At 50.0% G+C, this 12,505-nt stretch overlaps 1 protein-coding gene across 4 annotated transcripts in view; it reads right to left on the reverse strand.

Annotated features, from left to right (window-relative positions):
• The window catches only part of ADAMTS14 (ADAM metallopeptidase with thrombospondin type 1 motif 14), a 95,407-nt gene that overhangs the window by 60,101 nt on the left and 22,801 nt on the right, over positions 1–12,505 (reverse strand). For all 4 annotated transcript variants that reach the window (XR_015156873.1, XR_015156875.1, XM_086382209.1 and 1 more), the window contains exons 3-4: positions 8,645–8,801; positions 3,149–3,339 (exon numbers count right to left, since the gene is read on the reverse strand). Coding sequence is in view for 2 of the 4 variants with exons in the window: in XM_086382209.1 (XP_086238335.1) it covers positions 3,149–3,339; positions 8,645–8,801 (348 nt within the window). In the remaining 2 variants the exon portion in view is untranslated. The remainder of the gene's footprint in view (positions 1–3,148; positions 3,340–8,644; positions 8,802–12,505) is intronic.

Here is a 12,505-nt window from a genome sequence, read left to right on the forward strand (position 1 = left end):
ACATTTACTGACTACCTATCAGGTGTTGGACTAAATACCCATGCTGTGTGCTCTTGGGGGTTCAAAAAAAGCCTAAGTCAAAGTTCCCATCCTCAAGGACTCCACCTGCAGAGACTTACACAAAGAACCACACAAACACACAAAGACAATACGGCTATGAGAATGCAGAACACACTGCCTGAGTACTCCCTAAGTGCCAGGTGTGTGCTAAAGACTTCATATACATTCAACCCAAGAGCAGACAATATTATGAAAAATGGAGGCTTTCAGGGATTAAATAGTATTAAAACAGACATAGATTGGGGTGCCTGGTGAGCTCAGAACAATTTCTCCAGGGCCCATGCCTGTGTCCAGTCCCTCTTGTCCTTTGGGAAACTCTTGTCCTTCTCCAACATATAGTGATTGGTCCAAAGGGTGGTCGTGTGACTCAAATTTTAGAGTCCTGCTCCAGGAACTTTTGCCTGGAAACTCAAGGAGAAACTTCTTTTGTCTCTGGTCAGGGAGCTATAGCAGTAAGAATCAGCTTCACTGAAAAGATCCTCAACATTACTAATTATTAGAGAAAAGCAAATCAAAACTACAATGAGGTACCACCTCACACCAGTCAGAATGGCCATCATTAAAAAGTCAGCAAATGACAAATGCTGGGAAGGGTGTGGAGGAAAGGAAACCCTCCTACATGCTGGTGGGAATGTAAGTTGGTGCAGCCACTGTGGAGAACAGTAGGGAGGTTCCTCAGAAAACTAAAAACAGAATTACCACATGATCCAGCAATCCCACTCCTGGGCATATATCCAGACAATACTATTGATATAATTTAAAAAGATACATATGCCTCTATGTTCATAGCAGCACTACTCACAAGAGCCCAGACATGGAGACAAGCTCAGTATTCATCAACAGATGAAGGGATAAAGATGATGTGGTAAATATATACAATGGAATATTACTCAGCCATAGAAAAGAAAGAAAGAATGCCTTTGCAGCAACATGCAACTAGAAATTACCATACTGTCAGGAAGAGAAAGACAGATGTCATGATATCACTTATATGTAGAATGTAAAATATGATACCGATTCATATGTAGAATGTAAAATATGACACAAACGAAGCTATCTCTGAAACAGAAAGAGAATCACAGACATAGAGAACAGACGAGGGGTTGCCAAAGGGTAGAGTTGAAGGCGAGATGGAGTGGGAGGCTGGAGTTAGCAGATGCAAGCGTTCATATACAGGATGGACAAACAACGAGGCCTGCAGTATAGCACAGAGAACTATGTTCAACATCGTATGATAAACCATAATGGAAAAGAATATTTAAAAAATAATGTGTGTATATATATATATATGTATAACGGAATCACTTTGCCACACAATAGAAATTAATACAACATTGCAAATTAACCACAATTTTTAAAAATTGGAGGGAAAAAAAAGTCAGCTTCATAATGCTCATAGCCAGAATCCGTCTTTTTGAGAAGTTGTTCAAGAGAATTAGAATGTGAAGAGGACCTGAAGAGTCCACGTAAGCCTCTAGTACCAATTACACTTAAAACAGTTCCATCTTGTTCTCCCACAACCTGGCCCATATTTTCAGCCCTGTTTTCCTTAATCTAGTTCGAGTTTGTTTTCCATCATTTGCAAGTTACAGAGTCGGAAGAATACAGGTCCCTTGCCTGAGGTCACACAGCTAACAAGGGGCTGGCCGCATGCCCTCCCAGCAGCCACCTCGCCGCCCGTGTGGCTGGGTTACGGACACCGGACAGCACAGGCAGCATCGTGCTATTTTATTCTGTATAAATGCTGCCAGGGGGGTTGGCATGACCGTGGGGTTGGCACTCTTGCTCATCAACTGTTCCATTCCCAGAAACGTGCTACCACTCGCCTCACGAAAGTCACATTATCATCAATGTCCACGGTTGGCCCCTCTTGCACCTAGACTGGTCCCCCTCCTCCCAGAGCCACAGCCACGGGCACTTCCGACAAAGGCCTCTTGTCAGAAGAGAACCAGTGCAGAGCCCACCTCTGATGTTTTCCACCTCCCTTTCTTTCTGGTCTCCCTCATCTCTGCGCCTTTAGGTCAGAGCTGCCCATCTGTAGCCCAGAGGCCAAATGTGACATGTAGATAGGTTTTATTCAGCATTCACAGCATTTTTATTTTAGCATTTTAAAAATTAGGAGTTTCACAATTTATTTAGATATCACAATTTAAATTTTCCATATAAAAAGTTAAAAAAAAAAACCTATATGCATTTCTGACTTAAAAAAAAAACAAACTGGCCTATCCATGACAGTACTGCTAAGTCACTTCAGTCGTGTCCGATTCTGTGTGACCCCATAGACGGCAGCCCACCAGGCTCCCCCGTCCCTGCGATTCTCCAGGCAAGAACACTGGAGTGGTTGCCATTTCCTTCTCCAATGCATGAAAATGAAAAGTGAAAGTGAAGTCGCTCAGTCGTGTCCGACTCTCAGCGACCCCATGGACTGCAGCCTACCAGGCTCCTCTGCCTATGGGATTTTCCAGGCAAGAGTACTGGAGTGGGGTGCCATTGCCTTCTCCACATCCATGACAAGAGCCCTGCATCTCTGCATGAGCACCTCTGGCAACAACTGACCAGTAACCACTCACTGTGGACAGTGCATGGCCTCTCTGCTTCACCTGTCTCAAAATTTACCCAGAACCCTCATTTTCCCTGCCTGACTGATTTCGGTGAACACCCAGAGCCACACACTGTGGGGCTGGGATCTCTGCTAACATGACAGCCCAGTAGCCAGTCTCTCCAGCCTAGGATTGCGCATTTTCCCCAGATGATAAATCTCAGGAAACCCCTTCAACTCTAAGACAAGTGGGACCCCTGGCCTCACCTGACCCAGGCTCTGAATATGTCCAAGTGCGGAAACCACTGACCACAAGCTCCAGTTTGCCTGTAGGTACCTCAGCACAGTCACATGCTGCTGACACCAGGCCAAGGCCCAGGATGGACGCCAGACCAGCTCAGGCCCATCTCAACCGTTCAGCTGGACGCGGGAGCAGGCAGTGACTTCCCTGAGCCCACCCGGAAAACCAGCGCCACCAAACCATCAGACGAGCGCCAGGGGCCCCCACCCCAGCCCTGGCAGCCAGCCCCAGGGCTCGGGCACACTCACGATATTCATGAGGGTGAGGACGTAGTTCTGCACATGCTCCTTGCCGTGGAAGCGCACCACCGAGTCGTCCACCGCCAGCAGCACCTCGATGCTGTAGCTGCCCGGTGTGGCGTGTCGCCGCTTCCGCTCTGCTTCTCCTAGCCGGTCCCCCACCAGGCCCAGCAGGTTGGGAAGGTAGCCCAGGCCAAAAGCTGGAACCAAGACGGGAAGAGACAGAGGTTCAAATCCACATAAGGAACTGTCACCATGATGCCACCTGCTGATCGACCCCTGCCCCCATCATGTGCACCCCTTCCCCTGCCTCTGACAGCATGAGGGTTTGTGCCAGGCCAGGTGATGGGTGGGTGTGAGCCCTCTCCCTGACGTGAGGATGCGGCAAATCTCTGAGGCAGTGAGGAGCGGAGAGGTGAGAATTGGCCCAGGCTCCAGTTCCCGCTCAGTTCTATCTCCCTGTCACGTCCCAGCCCAAGCCCCTCCACCTCTCTGGGCTCCCCTCCCCTCCTGTGACATGAGAAGGAATAATCCTTGATATCCTGCCAGACATGCTTGCTGTAAAAATCAAAGATGGCAGTGGGTAGAAACATCATCATACAGGAAAAAATGTTTTGTGGTATTACCATGGCCTATGGAGGGCATTTTAGGGACCCTTGGAGGATGCCCCATGCCCCTCAAATCCCTCTCAATCATTGCCAGCAACTCCAAATTTCCCCATCATAGCTTTGACCTTTTAGCTAAGGTTATTTATTTAACCAGCATTTATTAACTTGTATGACATAATCGAGGACCTTTTCTGTAAAGGATCAGATAGTTAACATTTTAGGGTTTGTGGTTCATCTGGTGCATCTCAGCTCTTCAATTTGACTACTGAAATATAAAAGCAGCTACAGACAATATATAAACAAATGAGTGTCTCTGGGTTTCAATAAAACTTTATTTACAAAAACAAGTGGTAGGCCTCATTTAGCTCATGGACCTTAGTTGGCTGACTCCTAATAGAATCCAATCCAATCCTTAAAGACAACTGTGTCAGATTATTGACTCTATTATACAAGTAAACAAGCTAAGGTTCAAAGTAGCATGTCCAGGTCTGTCTGAATCAAAAGGTCATGCTTTGAAACATATGGCTATTTAGACATAACATCTCAAGCAGTTATCAGTCATTTACACCATAGCCCGAATAAGGACTGGAGCAACACTTGTTGGGGCAGTGGAGTGAGGAGTACATGAGGACACCATAGGAAGCAGGATGGGAGGCAAGGGTCTCTCAAGAAAGCTTCAAATGTCTTAATGACTCTCCTGCCATCCCACCCTGAAGCTCTGATTCTTGTGCACTGATTTTTAAGACTATTCATTTATCACAGTTATTTCAAAACCCCTCTGCCTGCAAGATGGGGCTGAGGCTCTAAAGATGCCACCACTACAGTCCCAGCACATATCCAGAGGTGTGGCTGCAGAAGGGGCCCCACACTACTAGCACGGAGGACGGTGGTGGGTGATGAAGGCAGGACCCTGTCCTTGAGCTCCCCCGCCTAGTGCAGGTGACAGATAAGAAACTGGGTAGTAAATAGAGTACCATCAAGGACCGGACAGTAGCACTGACTAGAGCAGGCTTCCACACCGAGACCCAAACCGGGACGGCGGAGCTGGGAGAGGCTTCTGGAGGAGGGCACACCTGAGCCGGCCGGAGGGGGAGTGGGAGACCTGCTGGAGCACGGGGACCACAGGACCCATTGTGACTGAGGGTAAGGAGCTACCGACCACAGTGTGGTAACCCTCCGGGAAGACTCGATGGGCACCCAAGTTCTGCCTCTAAGCCTCCATGCACATGGGTACTCCAGGGATCGAAGGCTGAGTGCGGAGCAAGGAAATCACGGTGCTCCATGCTGTTTCTATTTTCCCTTTGGTAGTGGCACTGCCGTGCAAAGGAATCTACCATGCCCTAGATTTAAGAGTTGGGGAATGCATGGCCACTGTGCCTAAAGGAGAGACCAGAAATGGGCAGCTGGCCTCTGAGCAATGCACAGACTGGCGAGCAGGGCTTGGGCCAGCGTCCGCCCTCACTGCCCCCGAGGCCAGTGCCTCTCTCTTTGCAGGTGAGACTGCACCAGAGCTCCTGGAGGCCCTGCTATCTGAGCCCAACAGAGAGCGCAGCAGCCCAGAGACAAATTCCTGGGTGAGAGGGGAAGAGACCCCCAGCAGGGGAGGAAGAAGGTCAAAGCCTCTCTCCATGCAGTGAATTGAATCATAATAGCTACTCCCAACACATGAGCAGTGCCTGGAGGTTTCAGCCCTGCAAGGGAAAAGGGGAACTCGACTCCTCACAGCTCTCCTTGCCAGGTCTGTCAGAGGTAGACTCAGAGAGGTCACCTGACTCATCTCAGGTCACACAGCAAGTTCATGGTAAACATCCAGAATGTAAACCCAGGCTTCCCACTCCCCATTATCACACCCTAACAGGGCCCACCCAGATTTCTCTCTCAAAAAACAGTGAGAGGCATTGCGGAGGGCCTGCTGACATCAGCCACAGACCCTGGAGACAATCCATTCACACCCTCTTCTATGCATCTCTCATCCTTCAGGCCACAAATAGGGAATTCTCAAAGCGGAAAGGGTGGGGGCAGCAGGTCACCAGAAACTTTCAGTGAGCCCACCCAAGGAGCCCTGAGAAAATGTAAAATGGTGCAGCTGCTCTGGAGAACAGTTTGGCAGCTCCCCCAAAAGTTACACACAGCATTACCATAGAACCTCCATCTTTACAGCATCTTACGTACATACTGAAAACAATGGAAAACATATGCTTACATGAAAACTTGTGCATGAATGTTCACGGTGGCATTATCATAATAGCCACCAAATGGAAACAACCCAAATGGGCACCAACAGATGAACAGATAGGTAAAATGTAGTTTCTCCATGGGGTGGAATATTACTCTGCCATGAAAAGGAGTGAAGTACTAATTAAGATACACACTAGCAGAGATTGACCTTACACACAAAGTGACAGAAAGCCAGTCCCCAAAGGCTAGAGACTGTATGATTCCATCTCTAGGGGATGCCCAAAAGAGACAAAGCTCTAGAGAGGGAAGGTCGATTAGTGGTTGCCAGGGAGCTGAGAAGGGGAAAAGCGGAGTGACAGCTGATTCATGGGTATGCGATATTTTTATGGGAGTGATGGAAGTGTTCTAGGATTAGATAATGGTGATGGTGATCCCATTAATGTGGGATGTAATTGTGATGGTGATCACAATAATGGTGATCCCACAAAATTGTGAATATAGTTAAAACAAAAAAATGAATTGTATACATTTAAATGGATTTTCTCTCAATTAAAAAAAGGCAGCAACAGCAGCCTTAAGCCCCAGGCTGGCTGGCTGCCCTTGAGGGGATGAATGGCTCTGGTGTTTGGTAGCCCCAAATCCCAGCCAAGGAGCCAGAATTCTGGCTACGGGCACACAAGCATCCAGGTTCCAGTGACCTAGATGGTGGGAAGAGGGCTACAGAGCAGGACTGTGGGTTGAGGGGGGACAGGACAACATTAGGAGCATGGGAACGTGCAGGGCACAGCCTTCGAGGTCAAACCTTTCATCTTAAACAAGAATGTTAAGTGGAGACAGGCACACCCAAAAGAACTTCACATACCAGGCTCAGACCCACTGCTCGCCTTAAAATAACAGAGTGAGTCACAGGTTTTTAAGAAAGTCCCCTATCATCCTTGTCTTTCTAAGGAAGAACCCAGATGGGCCCAGGGCACACCACCACCCACAGGAGGTACAGCCAGGCAACCCAACGAGGGGGAGACAGGGCAGCGTTCAAGGCGTGAACCCCACCTGGAGCTCAGTGGTCTCAGCCTCCCAGTTGTTGATCATGGTGGCCGACTGTGGAGCTGGTTCCAGGCTCACAGCCCTGGAGTAGGACTTCCCCAAGGTCTCTCTCAAAAGGGAGGATTTGTGGTCTTTTGATTTGGAGCTGGCCTCAGATAAAACAGAGCCCAAGAGAGACTCGTCATTCCCTCCAGGAGTGGTGGAGGTAACAGTTCGGGTCACCACTGAGCTCCTGAAACCCTGCCCAGCCACCCGAGGCTCTGTCCAACCCCTCCCCCATCATAACATAACTGCAGAGCCCTCCACTGTCATAACATAAGTGTGGCGTCACTTAAGAGCAACACAGGGAGAGCAGCTGAGGCTTCAAAGGACGCATTGTACGTGGGGACTACTGGTTTCCAGGCATTCCTTCACGCTGGGCCCAATTCCGCCAGGGCCCAGGCAGGAGGGTGTGTCACTCATGGCCAGATTCCACCCAGGAATGAGGGTGGAATCCACGCGTGTCCTCATGGCCAAAGGGGCTTTGAGACAAACCTCAGTTGGACTATGAAGTTGGCACAGGCCTAGGACCATTCACCACTTCACTGGCTCAACCATGGGTCCTGCGTACTGCTGGTGGGCAGGCTCCGGTGCTGCTCACTGGCTACACAGAGGCCCCTCTCAGAGACTCTCACCCCAACATGGCAGCAGTTACCTTAGTAACAAAGCCTTAACAAGAGCAACCATTCATCAAACATCTACCAGAGGCCAAGCTCCATGCTGGGAGTTCTATACACATTACAACATTTCTAACATTATAACACATAAAACCTCAGAGTTAGCAATGATCATCCCACTTTACAGATTAGAAAAACAGGTTCAGAGATGTTAAGTAACTTGCTTAAGGTCACACAGTAAACAATACTGGAGGTAGGATATCTTTTTCTTTTCACATTTAAGCTGTTTTTTTTTTAATTATTTATTCATTTTTTTTGGCTGCACTGGGTCTTCGTTGCTGCTCATGGTCTTTCCTCTAGTTGCAGCAAGTGGGGGCTACTCTCTAGGTGTGGTGTCCGGGCTTCTCATCGTAGTGGAGAGCACAGCCTCTAGGGCATGCAGGCTTTAGTAGTTGGGGCACATGGGCTGAGTTGCCCCCTGGCATGTGGAATCTTCCCAGACCAACAACTGAATCTGTGACCCCCGCATTGGAGGCAGATTCTCAACCGCTGGACCACAGGGAAGTCCCTGGAGGTAGGATTTTTAAACGCTCCTTTGGACACAGAGCTGACTCTGGTGGCCTGACCCCAGGCAGTCTCCCTACGAGTGCCCTAAGAACCCCCTTCCTGTGGTTCCCAGGGCTGGAGATGATTTCCAGCGGGGAGAAGCTAACTGCAGTCATTCCACCTTCTGTCCTGGCAGAGGAATAGCCTTGCAAAGCAACGCTGAGCCACTCCGAGACTCAAGGACCTGTGTTCAGGGGACTCAGGTAGCTCCTCCGGCCTGCACTCCAGCCTGCTATCATAGCCCCTAAAACAGAGGGCAGTTTCCTGCTGGTGCAGTAGATCTATATGGCCCAGAGCCATTACACCAGTGAGAAGACTGAGGCCAGGAGTTGAAAAGCCCAGGCCAGAAGTTACCTGAAAACATCCCTGCGACGTGGAGGGAGGTAGACCTGGCACCTCCGACCACAGCCTACCTTCATTGTGAAGGTCCCCGAGCGGCTCTGTCCATCGCTGCCTGACGACTTCCCGCCGGTACACCACGTGCTTCCTCCCACCGGCCTCCGCCTCCTGCTGCCCGCGCTCGAAGGGCTCGATGAAGTAGTCAGTGCTGTCCGTACGGATGAGGCCGGCCTGAACCAGGGATGCGGCAAGTGGGGGGGAACGGGGAGAGAGCAGAGATGTGAACACACGGCAGAACAGGCGTGCGTGTGTGTGCAAATGAGTGTGACCACACGAGAGCAGGCACTTCCTCTAGGGGCTTGGGGGCCCTCAGATGCCAGCAGGGAAGTGGGAAGAGGGTGTTAGGCGGCCAAGCAAGGGCCCGCATGCCCGTCACAAGCAGAGCAGAGCCACTTTTCTTTTTCTTTATTTCTAATTGAAGGATAATTGTCTTATAATATTCTGCTGGTTTCTGCCATACCTCAACATGAATCAACCATACGTATACATACGTCCCCTCCCTCTTGAACCTCCCGCCCACCTCCCTCCCCATCTCACCCCTCTAGGTTGTCACAGAGCCCTGGCTTGAGTCCCCTGAGTCATACAGCAGATTTCCACTGGCTATCTATTTTACATATGGTAGTGTAGATGTTTCCAGGCTACTCTCTCCTTCCCGCCCGCCCTCCCATCGTGTCTATAACAGATCCACTTTCACTGTGCTGTGCGCTCACGGGGTGCACGTAACAGTTCCTCTAAACAAAGGCGCATGCGTGCTAAGTCGCTTCAGTCACGTCCAACTCTGCAACCCCATGGACTGCAGCCCGCCATGCTCCTCTGCCCATGGGATTCTCCAGGCAAGAATACTGGAGTGGGTTGCCATGCCCTGCTCCAGGGGACCTTCCCAATCCAGGGATTGAACCTGCATCTCTTATGTCTCCTGTATTGGCAGGCGGGTTCTTTACCATCAGTGCCACCTGGGAAGCCCCCCTAAGGTGGGCACTGGACCCCAATTCCAGCAAAGAGTGCTGTTATTTCAGATTTAAAGCATGTGTGCGTGCAGCTTGTGTTTGCTGACAATAAATGAGCGAGGACAGTGCCCCAGGAGTGTATGCTCAATGTTATGATCTGATTTCTCACCTGCATCAAAATAGTTCCTTAAAAATATCAAGTGCTGGCTTTGGAAATAAAAAAAAACATAAAAATATAACCTTGGTCGAGCCCCGCCAACATGTTATTAGGTCCCAAATGAAGGCAATATTCACAGGGGTAAGTGAAACATATAATGAAATGTGTGTGAATACATGTGTGGCTGTACAGTCTCCCGCCCCCGCGCACACGTCAGCTCTATAAAGCAGTGAGGGACACCCACCACGGTGCCTGGAAAATAGGAGGCAATCCTTAATAAATACTTACTTGTTGAATTCCTTCACTCATTCAACAAACACCTATGGAGTGCCTACTACATACCAGCCCTGTGCCAGACACTGGGAATGCAGCTGTGAACACAAAACAGGGAATGAAGGAAACCATTTTTATAAATCTATTGGGCCTTCCTGTTTGAATAGGAGCTGCCTCTTTTTAAAGCAGTCATTACTTTACACAACTAAATCCCACCAGTTTTCCCACCTCGGCCTGTTTTGAGCTTGCTTCTTAGGGAACTCCCGTCAAGGCTTCCTGCACACACGACATCGAACCTCCCAGAGCAGCCCATCTTCCTCCTGTCCTTCCCAGCTATGTCTCTTCATCAAACTGCCAACACCATCTTGGATCAAAACCAAGATAGCTGCCTTCTGCACCAATCAGGAGGCCAAAAAAATGTTCCAGGGATATTAGCAGCATTACCAGAGCAAGTCTGGAGCTCCTCAAGGTAACCATTTTATCAGGGACGCTCAACTGTCTGCAAAAGCTCCAGTCTGCTTATTAAAATGTCAGCGTCAAACTCTATATTAAGCAGGCGTCCTTTCTTTTAAAATGCTTTCTCTTTTTAACTTCTGCACCTGCCACGTGCCCAGGGCAGTGAAAAACAGATAATGAGGCCCAGACTTCGGCTGTGAGTTGTTCATCATCTGAACGGAGGAGACCACAGAGAAGATGGCCAAGCTGTTGGGCTTGGTGCTCTGGCAGGTATACCTGATGGACAAGGATCCATCAGGCTCATGGTTGCAAGGGGCAGAAATTCAGCTTGCACCCTCTTGGACCAAAGGGGAGCATATAGGTCCCTGGACAAACCATGGCAGGGGCAGGCGCTGGAAATGAAGGGCCCAGTGCCTTGGCTCTCTCCGCACCCTCCTCACGGCCCCTCTGCATCAGCTTCACTCTCCCAGACAAGGTATGTTCTCACAGGTACATCTCTGCTCTGACACCAGAGACAAGAAGGCTTTTCTTGCATAGTCCCATCTGGTACAGCCCAGGAAACCTGTGGTTAGTCCGGCCTGACTCACACAGTCACCCGGGGATTGGTAGTTCTTGCTCGATCCCCATGGCCAGAGGGAGGGTAATTACTATGGTGAAAGAAGGGAGAAACTGACAGGGTGGCAAAAGAAACCCACAGGAGCTGGAAAGGACACAGCAGGTAAGGGACCTGGATGCAGATGTAGGAGCAGGAAGGTCCATGTGGGGTTGGGGAGGCATTCAGGTTCATGGGCAGAGGCTATGCCAAACCTGCACAGAAAGTGTGTTAGTCAATCAGTCGTGTCTGACTCTGTGTAACCCCATAGACAGTAGCCTGCCAGGCTCCTCTGTCCATGGAATTCTCCAGGCAAGAATACTGGGCTGGGTAGCCATTCCTTTTCCAAGGGATCTTCCCGACCCAGGGATCAAACCCGGGTCTCCTGCATTGCAAGTGGACTCTTTACCGTCTGAGCCACCAGGAAGCCCTGCGTAAATGATGGCCAAGTCAAAGAGCCTCTGCCACTGAGGATATGCACAGCCCCTGAAGGAAGCCATTCTTCCAGGTACATAGGGCAGCAGGGCCCAGGGCTTTCCACCCAAAGCTACTGCAGCTCAGCTGCCAAGAGAGACTCTCCACCAAGGCCCCCACCCATCCATCCCATCCCACCTTCTGTACTCCTGTCTAATCCCCAAGGTCAGTGCTTACACCCCACTGAAGGCCCTCTGGACCAAGCAAAGCAAGAGACCCTTACAGCAGAAGTCAGATGACCTGTGCTTCATCCTGGCCAAACTCACACAAACCCAGGCTCACCGAGGGTTGCAGCTGCTCTCTCTCTGCCCATCACACCTCTCCTCTAGCAGAGACGAGTTCTCTAGACCAAGGGGCAGAAGACTCCATTCAGCGACCGCCCTCCCCCACCACATACACACTTCACCGTAGCCTCCCCTATTCTGGAACTTGGTTAACCCACTGCCCCAGAAGATTCTTCAGAATCTGGCATTCCCTGTGCCCCATCACCCACTGAGTCACCATGGCCACCAGACCTCAGGGCCTCCCATGAGGGTTGCAGGGTACAGAAAGATGCACACAGAATGGGCTGGGCTACAAGGCACTCCCTTGCAGCTCACGTTCCCCTTTCAAGATTACCACGTCTGCCCCAGTCTCAGGCTTCAATACCTAGTCAGGGGACCTCTATTATTTGCTTGGATGCCTCTAGTGACAGAGAGCTCCCCCTCTCAAGATGTATCCTGGTCTCTGCAGGGACACTGTTATTGTCTTACTGAGCTGAACACACTTCCCTGCATTCTGCCCTTTGTGAAGTCTTATTACCATTGCTAGTAATAAGTTAGATAACGTCACTGACTCAATGGACACGAATTTGAGCAAAATCCGGGAGACAGTGAAGGACGGAAGAGCCTGGTGTGCTACAGTCCATGGGGCGGCAAAGAGTCGGACACGATTTATCGACTGAATAACAACACTAAGAGTGTCTGCCACTCACATT

Source organism: Bos grunniens, chromosome 28 (genome assembly GCF_055505025.1).
Source record: "Bos grunniens cultivar Pamir isolate PY7600 chromosome 28, Bosgru_T2T1.0, whole genome shotgun sequence".
Taxonomy (NCBI): domain Eukaryota; kingdom Metazoa; phylum Chordata; class Mammalia; order Artiodactyla; family Bovidae; genus Bos; species Bos grunniens.